We start from the raw sequence: 20,040 nt of genomic DNA on the forward strand, positions 1-20,040 counted from the left end.
CCACATAAGGGTTTTTTAAAGGACAAAATAAATGAACTAAGTCTGTTTAAAAAAAAAAACACTCGCACACATAAATACCAGTAATTTTTTTAATTTATAAATTTGTAGTTACAGGCATGTCTCTGTTGCTCTTGCTCTTATCAAATCTGACGTTTTGAATCTGACCTTAATGTAATCCAGGTACACTGTGCTAGGCCAGCACCCTACCCTCTGACCTACATCTCCAGTACCTTCTATCAAATCTAAAACTACCTATTGCCTGTTTATATATCCAACTGTGGTGGTTTGAATACTGAATATGCTTGGCCCATGGGAAGTGGCACTATTAGGAGGTGTGGCCTTGTGGGAGGAGTGTGTCACTGTGGGGGTGGGCTTTGAGACCTCCTAGTTTCCTGGAAAACAGTCTTCTCCTATTTTGTTTGTTTTTTGTTTGTTTGTTTTGTTTTGTTTTGGAACAAGGTGCAGAAACCTCAGCTCCTTCTTTAGCAATACATCTACCTAGATGCTGCTGTGATTCCTGCCATAATGATAATGAGCTGAACCTGTAGGCCAGTCCCAATTAAATACTAACCCTTATAATCATCGCCTTGGCCATGGTGTCTCTTTATAGCAAGGAGACCCTAAAACACCCACCAACCTTCAAATGGTTTTACATAGCATAGAATATATGAATAGATAAACTTACTTCTACCTAATACATACACAATGCCTGCAAGTAAGAAAAAAACTTGTACTGAAATCTCCATTAACACACGAAACAGCCTCTAGATTTGCAGACAAACCAAATATCAACACATTAGTAAGCATGTGGCAGATCCTGGCTTTCATCACAAGTCTCCCCCTCCCCCGATTTTTTAAATCATTATCAAGGTTCTGACTTTTTTTATTATGTGATAGAACCTTATGTGGCATTCTTTTAAGCCCTGTGTACCTCAGTCAGCTTTGGAGTGGAGGATCATGACAGGATTATAAGCAGAGATCGAGGCTTCTGTTCTGAGAACATTAACAAAGTTCCCTCCTAACTCTCACAGCATCAGCATCCATCATTATATATCATGGAGGGGGGATAAAATATCCAAACTAATTTCTTTACCCTCTTCAAATTTCTCTGCATCTAGCCATGCATGAAGCCCAAGCATTTAATCCCAGTACTCAGAAGGCAAAGGCAGGCAGATCTCTGTGAGTTTAAAGCAAGAGTGACACTCTGGGTCTTTTGGGCTTTTTGGTTTGTTTGTTTGGTTGGTGGGTGGGTTAGTTTTTGTTTTATTTTGTTTTGGTTTCTGCATCTTGAGAACACAAAACAATGAAGGGAAGACAGAAAGCACAGCAATCCTGCCTTTGCCTGCTGTTTTGCTTCCAAAAATGGTCAATTATAATCTAAAAATATAGCATGGGAAACTTCTTAACTACTTTATAATTTTTGGTTGCTTTTATTAAAGAAGTATATAATAAATATTGCCATAATTCTTCTAACCTTTTTTGTATATGATTTATAATTATCTTTATCATAGATGTGAATATGGAAAAAATTACATAGTATGTAAAGTCCAGAAATGTCCATGATTTAAATTACCCACTGGAGGCTTTAGAATGTAGTCTATGCGGATAAGGGAACTATTATAATATGATTAATGCTCCAGCTTCGACATCATCCTAGAATTAACTAAATCCTCATGTATCACATAATGTGTAGCCTTGTGCTTTTAGTGTTCAGTTGTTGCAATCCAACCTAATTTCATCATCCACAAAATGGGAATAAAAGTAGTTCTAGACTTCTGCTTCAGTGAATAGTGTACATTTAAAATGTAGAAAACAGGTGCAAACAGAATATAGTAAATAACAAATATTAGTTTCCATTATCATTTCCCATCTTCTGGTTGGTGAATTAAAGGTTTCCTAATGACATCACCACATCTAGATTTCTAGTTCAACTGTAGCTTCTTTATTAATAGATAATCAGATAAATAAACAATGCATCTTAAAGTCCTTGATTCTTAATAATTATTTAATGCTAGAAAAGGTATACAAGAGGCTGGAGAGATGGCTCTGTGCTCTTTCAGAGGACCCAGGTTCAATTCCCAGCAGCGACATGACAGCTCATAGCTGTCTGTAACTCCAGTTCCAGGGGATTTAACACACCCATACAAACATACATGCCAACAAGATATTTGTTTGTTTTTATTAATAATTCCATTCATTTATATCTCAAATGATATCCTACATCCACCTTCCCACCTAGCCTTTGCCTGTATGAGAGTGCTCCTTTTATATGAGTACACTGTAGCTGTCTTCAGACACACCAGAAGAGGGCACCAGATCCCATTACAGGTGGTTGTGAGCCACCATGTGGTTGCTTGGAATTGAACTCAGGACCTCTGGAAGAGCAGTTTTCTTAACCTCCAAGCCATCTCACCAGCCCCCATGAAGACTTTTTATTATTAGAAGAAAAGTTAATGTTCATAAGAGAAAAAAAAAAAACAGAACAATCAAGGTTTTATCTGATTGGCATATATTTTCGCCAACAAAATAAGAAGAAAACTTAAAAATGAGAGTAGGAGGGAATGATATGACGAATACAAATGAAGTAAGAACAAGCAGTTTCAGCCACATTCATGTGTGAGCATCATTAATGTGTCCAGTAACATCTGCAACAATACTGAATTAAACAGGTTAAAGTGCAGCTATGAATGTTTGCATTCCTTTTGACTGGGGAGTTGGAAGCATTTGCAAAATAGCATTACTAATAATATAAATGCAGGAATTTAGGTGGGTAAGAAAGCAAGCAAAGACTGAAATAGAATGATGAAAAGAGAAAGTGTGTGGGAGGGGTCAGTGATATTAATGGAGGTGTCACATGATGTCAAAGAACTGTAGTGGGGTTATTTGAACAAGTTAGCAGGGGAAGCACAGCAAGCTGTAGGTGAAGAACCTGTTTGAATTAGTGATTTCAGAAGCCTCAATTCGGGCAAGCTCTACTGTCCAGCTACATGAGTGACACATGCACACTTACAAGGTATAGTATAATCCTTCAATGCACAGTGTATACAATGCATAATGATCAAATCAGGGTAATTAGCACCTCCAGCTGCTCAAACATGTCTCTCTTTTTTTTTCTTTTTTAGACAAGACTTCACTTAAGCCAGCTTTAGAATGGCAATCCTCCAGCTTTTGTCTCCTGATGCTAAGATGCTAGACATGTACCACCATGCCTACGTATTCTCCAAGATCTCTCCCTGTCCCTCTGTCTTCCATCCCCCCACTCTGTTAATTTTCATAGCTAGAGAAAGAATCCCAGGGTATTGGCATGCTAAGCAAGTATTCTACCACTTGAGCTACTACTCCTAGACCAACATGACTAGTAATTTAAATTTATTTTCACATAAAAACATTAAAAATGTACATATTAATTGGGTGCCATGTTGTGATATGATACACATATACATACATGGTATAATGTTCAAAATATAGTAAATGAGTTTTAGGTGTATACCCAAAGGACAATGGAATTGGTAGACTGGTGTTCTAGAAGACACAAAGCCTGGGTTTGATTCCTAGAGTCCCACAAAACCAGGCACCATAGCACATGCCTGTAATCCTAGCACACAGGAAGTAGAGGTGAGAAAATCAATTAAAAAGTCATCCTTAGCTACATGAAGGGCAGCCTATCTAAAAATTAAGTACTAAAAAAGAAAGAAAGAAAGGAAAAAGGGAAGGAAGGAGGGAGGGAAGGAACCCTAACCAAGGGCACATTGGAAAGAGAGCAGCAGAAAGAAAGCGTGGACCATCTGATGGGGGAGATGCTGTGAAATGCTATCTTCTGGGCACGACATGACCATCATATTGATGAGTTCACACCAACTATGTTTACCTGCAGAAGATCAAGCTCACAAGGTCAATCAGCATTTCAGAGGGCAGCACTAATTAAACTCAGTAAGTCACAAAATAAATAAGAAAGGAGAGGACAAAAACAAACAAACAAAGGAAGCGCCTAGCCTTACAGAGACTTGATGTGCCTGGGAGGCAGGGGGCCACGTGGCCCCCATCCACTCAAAGGAGAAGGGGTAAGGATTGTGGGGGGGGGCGTCAGGGAGGAGGTAGTGAGTGGGAGTGAATAAATAAAAATAAACAAACAAGCCAACCAAACAAGATATGAAGGTGGGAGAACTATGTGGGGGAGGGGCAGTACAGGAGGGGCAAATTGGGTATGGCTAGTTTCAAGATATATTCCACACAAGTATTAAATTATCAAAGAATAAACAACATTTTTTGAGTTTTTTTTTTTTTTTTTTTTTTTTTTTTTTTTGACAGGGTCTTGCTTTTGTAGCTCAGGCTGGTCTGAAACTGACTCTGTAGACCAAGCTGGCCTCCAACTCCTATAGATTCACCTGTCTCTGCTTCCTAAGCACTGAAATAAAGACAAGTATCATCACACCCAGCTAACTGTAAATTAGTTTATATGCTAACTTAAAAAGAATTCATCAGAAGTTGGAGAAATGGATCAAAAACTAAGAGTAAATACTGCTTTTCCTGAGGACCTGAGTTCAATTCCCAGCAACCACATCAGGTGGCTCACAACTGCCTGTAACCCCAGCTCCAGGGGCTCTCACATCTCTGACCTCTATGGGCACTTGCATTCATCTGCAGGTACCCTCCCCACACACATACCCATAATTAAAATAATAAAAACTTTTCCAAAGAGAATTAATTTAAAAAAATAAAAACAGAGTAAAGTAGCTACTGTAATGGTTTAAAATTGACAATTTGACTGGGTTTGGAATCACCCATGTCTTTGAGGGAGTTTTCAGAGAGATTTAACTGAGGATGAGAAAACCACCCTGAGTGTGAACAGCACCATCACCTGGACTGGGGTCTCTGGCTGAGTAAAAAGGGAAAACAGAGCAATCTAGCCAAGCACTATCTCTCTGGTTCGCACCACAGACCACATTGCTTTTCTCACCATGAATTCTCCCCATAAGCTATGTCTCTGCAAACTGTGAGAAAAAGAAAAGAAAAAAAAAAAAAACTCCTTGTTACGTTAATTTTTTGTCCAATATTTGGCTATAGCAGTGAGATAAATGTTAAAAACATTCAAAATCCTTTCTTTTGGCTTTTTGAAATATATAATACATTATCATTACCTATTGTCATCCTACTGGGTAATAGCTTATCATTTCTATGTATTGGGAGCCTTTGAATTCCTCTCTACAGTTCTTTGCGGTATTGGAAAGTACAATAAACTGTAAGTGCTAGAGAACAAACAGTAGGGCTTATCCTTCCTATCTCACTGTATTTGGGGTATCATTACCTAACTGTATCTGCCCCCACCCAGCACACACTTCCTGCCACACTTCCCACAGGTTAATGGAATTTTTTGGAATCTTTTTCCTAGCTTTTCACCTTACTCCTTCAAAAATCTTAGGCTGTGGGAAAACTGAGTATTAAGCTTTCCCATCTTGTTTTTATGCACAAATTTCCCTTCCAATTTCCAAACTAACACATTTTACCCCTTTTGACTGTTTAAAGGAGTGTCTCATATTTCCCAGGCTGACCTCAAACTCACTAGCCAAAAATGACCCAGAACTCCTGCTCCTCCTGCCCCCACCCCCTAAAGGCTGAGATGACACACCTATACCGGTACATTTTGGCTCATTTTACAGGTCATTTTTAAACCTCAGAAAAAGCCTTAACTTCAACAAAACACCCCCAAACCACCTGCGACCTCATGTGAAATTTCATGCTAATTCATGCACATCTGTCTGGGGATACTTCTGACTTTCTTTGTGTCTTTTTGTTTACCTGGGTCAATTTTATCTGTCTTCTCAAGGAAATCAAGATTACAGCATACCTAAATCAATCTTCCATGCTGCCTTCAAGCCCAGTAACAGAGATTATTCACTGTGTTAACTTCATGAATGTTTCCAGTATATGGTATATGATTATTTTAAGTATTGCACAACCAAACATCTTTAAACAGTTGAATAACTATTTTATTGTATATTAGGGAAGTAACCCCCTTTCCATTTTAGATATTGGTCAAAATATTTTCTTTCAAAAATAAGCATATTTGCTGGGCAGTGATGAACACCTTTAATTTCAGCACTCAGGAGGCAGAGGCAAACAGATCTCTGAGTTCGAGGCCAGCCTGGTCTAAAGAGTTCGAGGATAGGCAGAGCTACACAGAGAGACACTGTCTCAAAGAACCAAACCAAACAAAATAAGCATATTTAGCTAAGGGGTATGGTTCAGTTCATAGACCACTTGCCTAACATACATAAAGCCCATGAGCTTTAAATAAGTGAAGAGGGATTTTTATGTGTTTGAGTGTTTTGCCTGTTTGTATTTCTATGCACCATGTGCATGACTGGTGCCTACAAAGGCCAGAAGAGGGTGTAGGATCACCCAGAACTGGAGTTATGCTTGTAAACCAACATGTGGGTGCTAGGAATTCAACTTAGGTTCCCTGGAAGAACCTGTTCTCCCAACCACTAAACCATCAATCCAGCCTCAGATTCACTTCTTAAAATGTTTTTATTGGCTAGACAGGCATTAACATCTACAAAGTTGTTCTCTGATCTCTACACATACAACAGAGCATATGTACCCATCTTCTAATAATAAATAACTAATAATAAATAAAAACAAAATTAAAAAAATTTTTTTATTTGGAATAGATTATATCACTCTTCCCCTACCCTTCATATTCTCAAGCTGATAGCCACTTTTTTAAATAAGTAAGGTTAATAATCCTTTACTTGTCATCATTTTTTTCTGGAAATGATGGAACTAGTACCCATTTTTCTACCAGGATATTTATCATTCTACTGACTTGTAACAGCTCCTTATGTATAAAGGAAATTATATAACTTCTGCCGCATTTTTCTGTTTATCCTAGGACAATCTTTAGTTCCACAAAGCTTCTATCACAGATGACCTGCATTGATGACTTTTAAATCTGTGACCCTTGTCTAGAACCTCTGGTTCTAGTTGTTGACTATCTTAACCTATGTAATACCAAACTCCCAGTTTTCTAAACACATCGGACCTGTGACTGAATTTCCTTCTGACCTCAGTCTTTTGAACTTATATTACTAGGGCACATTGGCCTAAATCTTGTTCTTTCATCTGTAAAATATAATTATATGGAATTCGTAGGCTAATAACAAAATGAGATTCATACAGAACTGACAGAAATACTCAATAAATGCTAGCATTAGCTCCCGGTTCTAGTTTCTCAACTGCTTCCAAATTCATGGGGTGTGCAAGGCCCATGTACATGTTACTTCCTTCCAGCTACACTACAATTGCAGTCAGGCCACAAAGAACCTGTTGTATCCTAATTCTGTTGTTCCCCGGACTGCTCACTGGCAATTGTACCCTCCCTTCATTCTGCTTAAGCACACAGGTCAACCGTGGTCCTTTGTGCTTCCTCATCACTCATCCCTGTCCTGAATCAAATTGTCTTGTGTTCATGTTTACCGGCTTGTTCCCCTCACTAGACTGTGAAACCAGGGCAGAGGTTTACTGTTTGTGTCACCAGCTCTCAGCACAAGGTCTAAAATTTTACATATTTGTTAAATAAATAGATAAATGCATAGTTTGTTTCTAAGGGTGTTTGTAGCTAGGCAGCCTTTACTATCCTCTCCAAACCCTCATCCAGAAGGAACATAACCAGGAACAGCAGAAAATTTTGAGAACACTTTCGAAAAAGACACAGGACACTTCTCTGAATCTTTTCCAGTCTTAAAGCCAAGCTTTACATAATCTCTAATAAGCAAAGAACAGGACAGGATTTATTTCCCACTTTCTTTTAATAATTTTTTTCAAAGCCAGGAAACAACTACAGAGACTATTTCACAGTGGACAAGTTAAAAGCAAATGAGAAACAGCAAAGAATGCCATCATTTCACAAGAAATACAAGGGGTCAAGAATACTCTCCATTATTGTGTAGGACAAATAGACAACACTTGGGTGTGGTTAGGTCAGATACTGTGAACACAGGAAGTAGTGAGATCAAGGTCTATAGTTTGGGACCTTGTTTTGGGTAGAGTTTGATGATTCTTAACTTCTTCCACACTGTGTTGGATCCCATAGCCAAAGTAGATAGCAAATCCTAGTAGGGATAGACAACTGTAAGGTGAGGTCTCCAACTGGAGATCAAAAGGGGAGGAGTCAGGATAGGCCATCTAAGAGGCTTACTCTTCAAAGCAGACACCTACCAATCAGCATCCAGATCCCAAATCGGGCCCAAGTGCCTGCTGTCATTTGCATCATCAGGTAAACATTCACAAAGATGCTCACCAGTGGGAGTAGAGGAACAACAGGCACCTGCAAAACAAGATAAATCTTCACATACAACACAATGACCTGCAAAGAGATCCTTACCCTACTGGGGACAGAACAGGTCAAGTTTAATCCCTACTCATGCTCTTAATTTCGACAGCCACTCATTTATCACATATATTATTAGACTCTTCAAATCCAGAATGCGATAGCATCAGATCTGACATTATGTTCTTGTGTCCAATTAGAGAATATAAGCTACAAGCCCTAATTATCCAAGATAGATTGATAAGGGGGGAAAGAAACATCATTTACCTTAAAATGAAGGGGAGTACGGTTCTGTGGCTGTCTCCAGATGATCCCAGAAATTCCAAGAATGAGCCCCAGGATCAGCACAACCACTGTGACCCACACTGGGTCTCCAGAACGAAGTGGAGTTGTCCACCAGGTCAGCACCAGGCAAAGAACAGTTAGTAGTACAGCTTCAAAAGTCAAGTTGAGAGGCATCAAAACAAACTCTTAAAATCAATATGCTAAGATGTAAGGTATCCCATTCCAAGGAAGGGTACCCTCTTGATAAACCCCACCATACTGACCTCACCAATCCCCCCCAAAAGCCACAATTGGGACTGGAGAAATGGCTCAGCAGTTAAGAACACTTGCTGCTCTTGCAGAAAACCTGGATTTTGTTCTCAGCACACACGGCAACTTATAACCATCTGTAACTCCAGTTCCAAAGGATCAGAAGCCATTTTCTGACCTATTTAGTTACCAGGCATGCCCACAGTGCACATATATTCATGCAGGCAAAATATTCACACACAATTTTTTTAAAAAAATCAATAAATCCTAAACAAAAAAGAAAAAAATCCACTGCTCACCAAGCAGTGAGGAGCAAACGTAGACAACTCGGCCAGAAAGGAGTGTGGGGACGGAGTTGGCAGGACAAAATAGAGCCAAGACAGTCAGCTTCTCTGCTTCAAGTGTCTCCTCCTCTTGAAATTCTACTTCCTCCTCACCATTCTTCATTTCCTGGTCAGGCTGGTATCTGTGGCAAGAGTAAGGAAACAATTTTAAGAATAACTCTTAACCATTCGATACTTTCTTTTCAGGTAGCTTCTTTATCACCGTCAAAGACAGAAATTTGAGTTAGCCTATAAAGCATCTGCCAGTGGGCTACAGAGACAGCTCAGCAGGTAAGTATTTTTCTTCTCTTGAAGAGAACCTGTGTTCAGTTCTTAGCACCTACATTGGGCAGCTCACAACCACAAGGAATTCAGTGTCTTCTTCTGACCTCCAAGGGCACTCACAAACAGACAGTCAGACAGACAGACAGGCACAGGGGGGAGGTTTTAAAATCATGTGTTTGCTGCACAAACATGATGCCAGGACTTGAGTTCAGATCTCCAACACTCATATAAAACCAAGGTGTCCTTAACCCCAGTGATAGTGAGTTAGAGCTAGGTAGGATTCCTAGAATTCACTAGCTAGCCAACCTATCCAACCAGTGAGTTCCAGATTCAGTGAGAGACTCCATCTCAAAAATGAAGTAGAGAGGGATTAGGCAGGTACCTAACTCTGACCTCTGGCCTACACACACACACACACACACACACACACACACACACACACACACACACATTCATGCAACTAAATGGATATGCAAAACACACAGGAGAGGGGTGGGGGCTCTTTTGGACAGAGCAAGATGGCCAAATTACTCAAGGAGAGTCAGGATGCAGAAGACAGAGGAGTAGGCATAACATCCTGCCTCACCCAGACAAACAAACACATGTCTTACCTGAGGATGAGAACACAAATGGACACCAGGGAGTAAGCAAGCAGAGTTCCGATTGACATGAGGTCCACGAGATCAGTGAGTTCAAAGAGGAATGCCATGAATGCTAAAATCAGCAAGCAGAAGCAAGTGAGTGAAGGGTGAAGTTAATGGAGTTGGGAAAACAACCAAAAGGGGTGGTTTGGTTCGGTTTTGTTACCTGCAATAACACCAGATGCCACAGTGGCCACAATGGGTGTATGTGTGCCACTGTGGACCTTAGCAAGGATACGGAACAGAAGGCCATCTTCTGCCATTGCATAGATCACCCGAGGCATAGGAAACATAGAGCCCAAAAGACTGAAAAAGACAATGTCCTACGGGAATGAGTTCACCAAGGTACCTGTTCCAAGCCTGTGGGTTTATCACATTTCCACCTCCCCTTCCCAGCCCTTCTAAGGAACATTCTCTGGCACAAAATGGACATAGCTGGAAACTACAGCCACAGGGCAAACAAATATTCAACACTGACCTAGTAGAAAGTGCACAGAGGGAGCCAATAGCCACTAGGTAGCGGGCAGGCTCCCAGCCAACATAGGAAAATGCTTCAGGCAGAGGGCTCTCAGGCTGAAGTTTGTAGTAAGGCATCATAAGTGTCAGTGCTGAAGACACGCCAAAATAAGCCAAAAAGCAGATGGACAGTGAGATCACAATACCCATGGGGATGGAGCGCTGGGGATTCTGAGCCTCTTCCCCTGCAAGAAAATACAGGGCACAGTGTTCTAAACCAGGGGAGTAGGCTTGCTCCTCTGCCACCCCTCATCTGCGACCACACATTGCACCAAGGCCAGCCAGGACTGTGTGATTGTTACCTGTGGTTGCGATACAGTCAAAACCAACGAAGGCATAGAAACAGGTAGCAGCACCACGGAGGATCCCTTCCAAGCCAAAAGGCACGAAACCTCCAGAGCCTATAGAGTCTAAGCTAGAGTGAGAAAAGAAAGAGAACCCATAAGAATCTGTTCAGCTAAGTGGATCCTTTTTCTCTGATGCCCGGCTGCTTATTGTCTCACTCCCATTCTGGATCCCTCTCTTCCCCCATTATGGTCCCAGCCCTGTGGCTCTCTAACCTACAAGTGCCATTGGATTCACTCATAGTCAAGCAATAGTCCTCTTTCGTGAGCTTCCAGTTTCTTAGTTCTCCCTTAATGAAGCCAGAGATGATGACAAAGCCGAGAACCAAAAGGTTCATCCCTGTGAACACTTTGGTAACCAGGGCAGATTCACTCGCCCCCAAAACCAGCAATCCTGTGGGAGAAAATTGTTAAAGATCCTGAGGACAAAATCCTTCCTCCAAGCTTGCTTTCCCCTTTTCCTACCTCTGTGTGGCAGACTCTTCCCAGATTCTTTTCCTCACACCATCACCCTCAAGCCCAACCTCTCCCTCCCATCATTCAACCGTGCCTCCTGCCTCACCAGTAAGCAGCAACACAAGGGCCAAGGCAAAGAAATCTGGATATTCTGCAAGAACATTGGGCATGTTCAGTAAGATGGTCCCCTTCAGAGTCCGAGAGATGTAGTTTCCAATCAGGTTGTCAAAAGCAGAGCTCCAAGCCCGGGCCACGCTGGCTGTACCTGGTATAGCAATTGTATTTTCTACTATAATCCCAATACTCAGGAATATTATAAGGTCAAGTTCTCTTGCTCCTACACACAAGCCTCACAGATTTCTGCCATAATTACCCACCTGACTATTTGTGTGTGAGAGAGACATTCTCTCTATGTAGCTCAGGCTTAGTCTGGCCTCAAATTCAACAAACTGCTGATCCTCCTACGTCAGCCTCTAAGTGCTAGAATTACAGGTATACAACTCTAGACCCAGCTCCTGTTATTAATTTAAAAAACGCTAACCAGTATCTTAATGAACACCCGACAGGTGAACAATTGTTCTGCACCTTCAAACCCTCCATACATTCCTACAAATAAAATGATAAATATCTAAAAGTATTGAGATACTAGTAAAAATAAAGAAAAATGTAGATAGATAGATTTCACCAAAATTTCACTCAGATTTCTGGATCCATAATCCCTTTGCTATTTGTCTAGCCATCCATCCTTCCCATCCCACCCCAAGCATGTATCTCACCAATGACGTAGGAGAGAATGAGATTCCAGCCGGTGGTGAAGGCCCAGAGTTCACCTACGGTGACATAACTGTAGAGATACGCAGAACCAGAGCCGGGGACCCGGGCACCAAACTCAGCATAACACAGTCCAGCCAACACAGAGGACAGGGCAGCCACCAAAAAGCATATCACAATGGATGGTCCTGCTTTATCTTTGGCCACCTCACCAGCCAGAACATACACACCTGCACCTAATGTGCTGCCCACACCCAGGGCCACTAAGTCGAGGGTGCTCAGGCATCTAGCAAGGCGGGTCTCACCCATACCCAGCTCCAACACACGTCTCCGCACCAGCTTTTGACCAAATCTTCGAAGTGCCTGCCACAGCATTCTAGTAGGAATTGAAGAGGATGCTAGGGTCTGGTGAAAAACAAGACAAAAGCCCTTCAATGGGTTTCATTGTCCCCAAGCTCTCGAAGTGAATTACAAAACACACTCCACTAAGTGAAAGAGTTACAAGGACAAAGGGGGAGGGGTCGCTGGAAGGGATAAAGCAAGCCACTTTACCTCTCATTACCGGTTCTTCATATGCATGCAAGTAGGAATTACAATGATAATGCAAGTATCTCAGAGGCTGAGGGAAGCCTTGTATAGCACAGTGGTTGGCCTCTAGCAAGTGCTTGGACATTAGGTTTCTTTTTTTTTTTCTGCCCAAGAACCTATGGGATTTACTCTAGAGCCCAGCCCAGCAGCCCTGAAACCTAACGTTTCTGTTTCCCGGCCTGTGGTTCCTGGTGAACCAAGCGGAACTCAACTCGGGGCAACTCTAAAAGAACCCTTTTTAACACCCATTACCCACATCCCTTTCAGTGAGCGCCCAAAAAGCTTCAAAGAGACATGGCTTCCCACCGCCTGGAAAGGGGACTGACCTCAATCTTATCCCTCCTCACCAAACCCACAGCGATCTACCTGAGCTTTCTTTGCCCTCCGAAGAAAGCAAATGTTCCCCCACCTCCTCCTATCCGGCTAGGCTAAGCTGACTAGTGAGGACCAGAAGTAAGGCGGGGCTTCGTTTTCCGAAATTGGGAGGTGCGCCTGGGGGGACAAACCCAGCCCGAGATCGCTCACACTTCTCTCTCCGAAGACTAGGGGTCCCGCCCGGTGGCCCTAGACTCAGCACCTAGATTTTTATGGCTCCATAAAGAAGCAGTCTGGGGCTACGCTGGAGCTAGGGAGCCCTCGCTTCTGGGCTAGGGTCTTGCCAGCAACAGGTCACAGTTGCGCTGATGCAACTGCATGCCCTGGTTGCCTGAAAAGCCTAGGTATAAAAGGAGCCTCCCCCTCCCCATTCTGACACACGTGCCAGCCCCAAAGGCTTACCAGAGAGCGGTGGCAAGCTCAGAGGGCGAAGATTTTCAGATCTGGTTCAGTGAGGCTGACTTCAGTCAGTTGGGTTGGGTCTGCTGACTTAGGCTGCTCGGGCTTCAACGCTGCAGCTCAGGGTCCTTGCAAGCCAAGCGCCCCTTATATTCACCAGGAGGAGGAGCCAGTAACGTCATGGGATCCCAGCCCCAAGCCCTTTCCCTACACATGACAGTATACATACCAAACGCACGCGCTTCTACACACACACACACACACACACACACACAAACACACACACAGAGTCACTTAGCTTTGCACAGCATTGGTTGCCTGAGACTGCTTCCCAACCAAAAGGAACAAGCAGGGCACGGCCGGGAGCGAGAAAGGAGGGAAGATAGCCTTTAACCATTTGCCTCTCTGGTGGTCAAAGACAATAAAAAGCTTCCTGACCTCAGATCCCTGGGGAATTTTCTACCTTTATGCAAGAGTAGTTAGAATCAGCAGTCATACGCAGCACTGAGGAGGGGAGTGAATAAAGAAAATTGGGTTTGTGTGAAGGATGGAGGGGCAAATAGCACCAAGTCTCCATCTCACTGTCTTCTCCCTGAGCATGCTGTCTGCGTGAAATCCTTCAGGACCGTACCAGACTATCAACAGCCCCTGACTGCTGCCTCTGCTCTCACCCTCAACTGTTTTTAAAACAGACAGCAAGAAAATGGAAGATAGTTTCAAACCACCTGTACACGGATCACTAACCCCATGTAGATTCCTAGGCCACAATGTATTTGTAGCATCTCTCCATCTGCCTATTAATATTAAGTATGAAATTATGAATATTTAAATATTGAAGGAGAGAAATTTTTTTTAATTTATAGTGGTAGGAATCAATCCTGTAGGTCTCCCCAGTGCCAAGATTATACCAATGAGCTGCAGCCCCACCCTTTTCATTCCATTTTACTGATGACTAAGCTAAAGTTTGGAGCATCAGAGTTAGCGATAAGCTATAGTTTTGATAAAATCTGACCGGTTGTTTTAAGGTCTAGCCTCCCATAGGTGCTATACTTCATTCTAATGCACAAGAAAGATGAAGTGTGAAGCCAATGCAAGAAGTGGGTCCTGTTTGGGCCAGGAGTTATTGGAAACAGCAGAAGATTGTACAAACTTAAGATGTTCCTCGTGACTCTATCAGTTCTTACAATGGCAGGAGGGGCAGGAAGAGTTGTAAAGGTGTGATTCTCCGCCACTAGCCCATTTTAGCAGCTAAGGCTAGCTCAAATCCATTGTTTCCTCTAATGATCCACTATGAATATATTATCACTCATCTAGCATCCAAATGCTTCTTGAGAGTCTGTCTCCTCTGTAGCCTGAGCTTACCTGAAACTCACTATGTGCCCCAGGCCAGCCTTAAACTAATTATAGTCCTGCAAGCTTCAACCTCCCAATCAGTTGAGGCTACAAGCCTGCACCACCAATCCCAGATAGGAATTCTTTTTTGAATGAATTGGCATTTTCAGCTAGGTAAAGCACCTCTTAGATATACTGTAATGCAGGGCTAAGAGATGGCTCTTTGCCCAGCTAATATGTGAGGATTCTGTTTTCTACCACCCTAAACCCCAGCCTACCTCCACACCACAAACAAAAAGTATACACTGTTGACGAGCTATTATAACAACTAAGTCTACAAAAGAAACATCAAGTAAAATCCTTGGGATAGAGATCTAGCTTAGTGGTTAAGTGCTTTCCTAGTATGGTGAAGGACCTGAGTTCAGTGCCTCAGAGATGGGGGTGGGGGTGAATACATTTACTCTTAGTCTTAATGCTCTAATTGGGGAACGGAAACCTCCACGGCACAATAGAAACAGTATTAAGAGAAATCAAGAATGCAGTATATGAAATTACAACTAAGTCAAATTCCCAGCTCAGCCAGCCACTGTGGCAGTGAATAAATTACCTATCATTTCTAGATATAATAAGTGTATTTCAAAGGGTTGTTGGCTGCTTAAGTAGCATTATGAAGTCAAGTCTTCCTATCTGGCACAGTAGGATATTCAGTGAAAATCTGATACACACTCAAAATAAGATTTTAGTGAATATAACAACAATTGGGCTGCTTAAACTCGGTGATTGATTAGGTCAAGAGATTAATTGGCAAACTGATAGATGGTACAGACTGGGATGACTAAGAAAGGCTTCATTTGTAAGGCATTTGGGAGAAAGAATTGCAAGGGCTGAAGCAGAGCCTTGAGGAATGAGGGATGGCTGAGCTGTGGACCTGCAAAGATGCATGCGGCCAGGGGAGAGTGAAGATCTAGCAAGTGCAATGTTGGTTGAGGAGCACGGGAAGATAAGGCTTATTAGTAATAGATGTCCCCTCCAGGATCATCAAGTATCTTAAATGCACTAGACAAAAAACAAATAATTCCTGAAACCCTTTAAATCACAAGTTGGTTCCCCTGGCAACCAACCCCCATCAGGAAGCTATTCTGAAACCCCCAGCCAGCTGTCATCATTAGCATACAAAAAGATACTTATCATTTCTGACATTCCAAGGACTTTAGGAACTGGGTACCTGGAATTTGGGCTGAAAGTCAAACAAATGAGTATAACTTATTACAAATGATGAAAATATAGGGAGAATTTATGTCATAAAATTTATCCTTTTTTTTGAGACAGTCTCATGTAACCCAAACTGGACTATATAAAACCTCTTGATCATCCTGACTTCATCTTCCAAGTATTAAGATTACATGTATGCACCACTGTGCCTATCAAAATCTATGCTTTTATTTTATTTTTGTTTTATTGAGACAGGGTTTTGCATAGCTCAGGCTAGCCTAGAATTCTCTATGTAGCTCAGGATAGTCTTGAACTCATCCTCCTCCTCCTTCCTTTTTCACCATGTTCAGCCCTGGAAAAAAAACTCACCCTCTTAAAGTAAACAACTCAGCATGGTTTAACTGTAGTCAAAGAGTTATGCATCCTAAGACTCTGAAAATGGCTGAAGACCCGGACTCAAATAGTATTGGAAACCAAAACACATTTATTCTGCAGAAACAACCAGCATGAAGGGATCAACCATTCTTTGAAAGGGTAACCCCAGACAAAGGCACACAGGCCTTCTTAGAGGGAACCAGGAGAATGCCCTAGGATGGGTAATCTAAAATTTCATTGGTGGGTGCTGGGGGTGGGATTCGCAGGTGGTCAGCAGTCTACATTCCTATGTCATGAATGTTCAACCGTAGGATGAAATGAGGCTATCCAGTGCAGATGACCCATCCTGAGATATTTCCCCATTTTTGTGGTTATCCCCAGGCTGTTTTGTTTTAATTTTTTGTTTTGGGGTGTTTTTTATTTTTGGTGGGGGGTATGGTCTTGTGGATTTATGGTCTGTTCCTAGAGCTGGTGTCTTCTGGCCTAGTTACTGGGACTTGGGGTCTATTCTTGGTCAAGGTGCAAGCTGAGCTCAGTCTCTCCTGCAAAGTGGTCTGACAAGTTATGTCAAACTTCTTCCAGAAAGACAAAGTCCCCAGCATGAGATTCCGGGGGGAATTCCATTCCTTGGAATTCATTGTCTCAGTAGTCTGACAGCCCGAGGAAGCAGCGCAGGTGTTTTTTAGAATATCTTCTCTCCTGCCAGGATGGTTGCAAAACTTCCAGTGTTATTCGAAGCTGCAAAGGTTTAGTAACCTGGTTGGATACCTACAGAGGCTTAAAGCATGACATGGTGAGGACAGGTGATGACCCAGTAACACTTGTTGGAGGCCTTGAAAGAGGAACTTTAGAACTTGAAAGAGGACTTTAGAACTCGTGGAATGTGGGTCAGGCAGAGGCCTAAGAACTAAGGGACCTAAAGACTGCATGCTGTTGTCAAGTTTTGCTGTGCTTTTTGCCCTCAAGTCCCTCCTAATCTGTGAGTTGTATGAAAACTCTGAGGGGGCTTCCAGCCCCTCACTGGGCAGCATCACTGACACTCACAACAACAGTGCTTGATCTTTTTCAGACATTGCTGCTGGAGCAGATTCATGACTCAGTCACTGCCCTAGGAAAGAACTTAGAGATATAGATTGATAGTAACAACCACCACCCTTGGAATTTAGAGACATAATTTTGTTTTCATTTTTACATTTTACATTTTTCCATTATTTTATTTATTCACTTTACATCTGAATATCTGCCCCCTTCCAGTCCCTCCTCACACAGCCCCTCTTCCCATCCCCCCTTTCCTTCTCAGACGGAGGAGGTCCCCTGGATCTCACCCCACCCTGGCATATCAAGTCACTTCAGGAATAGGTGCATCCTCTCTCACTGAGGCAAGACAAGCTAGGGGAATGGGATCCACAGGCAGACAACAGATTCAGGGACAGCCCCCACACCAGTTCTTGGGGGATCCACATGCAGACCAAGTTCCACATATGCTTAGGAGGCCTAGGTCCACCCCTTGCTCACTCTTTGGTTGGTAATTCAGTCTCTGGGGGTTCTGAAGTGGTTAATTGACCCTTTTAGTCTTCCTGTGAAGTTTCTATCCCCTTTGGTGCCCTCGATTTTTCTCTCAAATTCTTTCTTAAGAGTCCCCAAAGTTGGGGTGAGGAAGAAAACAAAGAGACCTCAAGCTTGGTCTGGAGAGATGGTTCAGCAGTTAAGAACACTGACTGCTCCTCCAAAGTTTCTGAGATCAATTCCCAGCAACCACATGGTGGCTCACAACCATCTGGGATCCAATGTCCTCTTCTGGTGTGTCTGACAGCTACAGTAAACTCATATAAATAAAAGAAATGAATCTTTAAAAAAAAATGAGTCCCCAAGTCCCATCTAATGCTTGGCTGTGTTTCTCTGCATCTGTTTAGGTTAGCTGCTGGGTGGAGCCTCACAGAGGACACTTATACAAGCATAATTTAATTTTATGTTGGCTATTGATTGGTTCACTTTTATTGTGTTTAGGTATGCCCCTTGTATCCCTACTCTCTCCAAGACTTTTATTATGAAGGGGTGTTGGATTTTTGTCAAAAGCTTTTTCAGTATCTAATGAGATAATCATGTGGTTTTTTTACTTTCCTTTTGTTTATATGGTGTATTACATTGATGGATTTTCATATATGGAACCATCCCTGCATCCCTGGGATAAAGCCTACTTGATCTTGGTGAATGATGTTTTTGATGTGTTCTTGAATTCCGTTTTCAAGGGCTTTTATTGAGTGTTTTTGCATCAAAGTTCATAAGGGAAATTGGTCTGAAATTCTTTCTTTGTTGAGTCTTTATGTGGTTTAGGTATCAGGGTGACTGTGGTTTCATAGAATACATTCGGCAGTGTTCTTTCTGTGTATATTTTGTGGAATAGTTTGAGGAATATTGGTATCAGCTCTTCTTTGAAAGTGTGGTAGAATTCTGTGCTAAAACCATCTGGTCCTGTGCTTTCTTTTCTTTCGTTTTTTTTTTTTCTTTTTTCTTTCTTTCTTCTGCTTCTTTCTTTCTTTCTTTTTGGTTGGGAGAATTTTAATGACTCCTTTTGTTTCCTTAGGGGTTATAGGGCTGGATAAATAGTTTACCTGATCTTGATTTAACTTTGGTAAATGGTATCTATCTAGAAAATTATCCATTTAGTTTAAATTTTCCAATTTTGTGGAGTACAGGCTTTTGGAGTAAAACCTAATAATCTTTTTTAATTTCCTCAGTTTCTGTTGTTGTCTCCCTTTTCATTTCTGATTTTGTTCATTTGAAACTGTGTCTCTGTCTTTCGGTTAGTTTGGTTAAGGGTTTATTTATCTTATTGATTTTCTCAAAGAACCAGCTCTTGGTTTAGTTGATTCTTTGTATAGTTAGTTCTCTTTCTAACTTACTGATTTCAGCCCCGATTTTTATTATTTCCTACCTTCTACTCCTCTTTGGTGTGTTTATTCTTTTTCTAGGGCTTTTAGGTGCGCTGTTAAGTTGCTAGTATGAGATCTCTCCAGTTTCTTTATGAATGCACTTAGCACTAGGAACTTTCCTCTTAGCACTACTTTCACGGTGTCTCCTAAGTTTTGGTATGTTGTACATTTTTATTGAATTCTAAAAGTCTTTCATTTCTTTCTTTGTTCCCTGACCCAGTGAGCATTTAGCAGAGTTGTTCAGTTGGCTTTCTGTTGTTGCAGTCAGCTTTAATCCATGCTGCTCTGCGAGGAGGCAAGGAGCTATTTCAATCTTCTTGAAGCTGTTAAGGTTTGCTTTATGACCAATTATATGGTAATTTTGGAGAAAGATCCACGAGGTACTGAGGAGAAGGTATAATCTTTTGTATTTGGGTAAATGTTCTGTAGATATCTGTTAGGTCCATTTAATTCATACTGTCTGTTGATTTCATTATTTCCCTGTTTAGTTTCTGTCTCAATGAACTGTCAGTTGGTGCGAGTGGAATATTAACGTTTCCCACCATTAATGTGTGGAGTTCAATGTGTGCTTTGAGCTTTTAGTAAAGTTGTGTGTGTGTGTGTGTGTGTGAGAGAGAGAGAGAGAGA

At 41.8% G+C, this 20,040-nt stretch overlaps 1 protein-coding gene across 1 annotated transcript; it reads right to left on the reverse strand.

Moving 5' to 3' along the window:
- Positions 1–7,980: 7,980 nt before the first annotated feature.
- On the reverse strand, positions 7,981–12,574 carry SLC7A3 (solute carrier family 7 member 3; the record flags this gene model as incomplete). The annotated part of the gene is made up of 11 exons (XM_080910843.1): positions 7,981–8,111; positions 8,218–8,326; positions 8,597–8,763; positions 9,163–9,329; positions 10,083–10,185; positions 10,279–10,418; positions 10,591–10,813; positions 10,931–11,043; positions 11,189–11,366; positions 11,535–11,693; positions 12,205–12,574. 11 exons carry the CDS (start codon positions 12,572–12,574, stop codon positions 7,981–7,983), a joined length of 1,860 nt encoding a protein of 619 aa, XP_080766969.1.
- Between the last annotated feature and the right edge of the window lie 7,466 nt (positions 12,575–20,040).

Source organism: Micromys minutus (assembly GCF_963924665.1).
Source record: "Micromys minutus genome assembly, chromosome: X".
Classification (NCBI taxonomy): domain Eukaryota; kingdom Metazoa; phylum Chordata; class Mammalia; order Rodentia; family Muridae; genus Micromys; species Micromys minutus.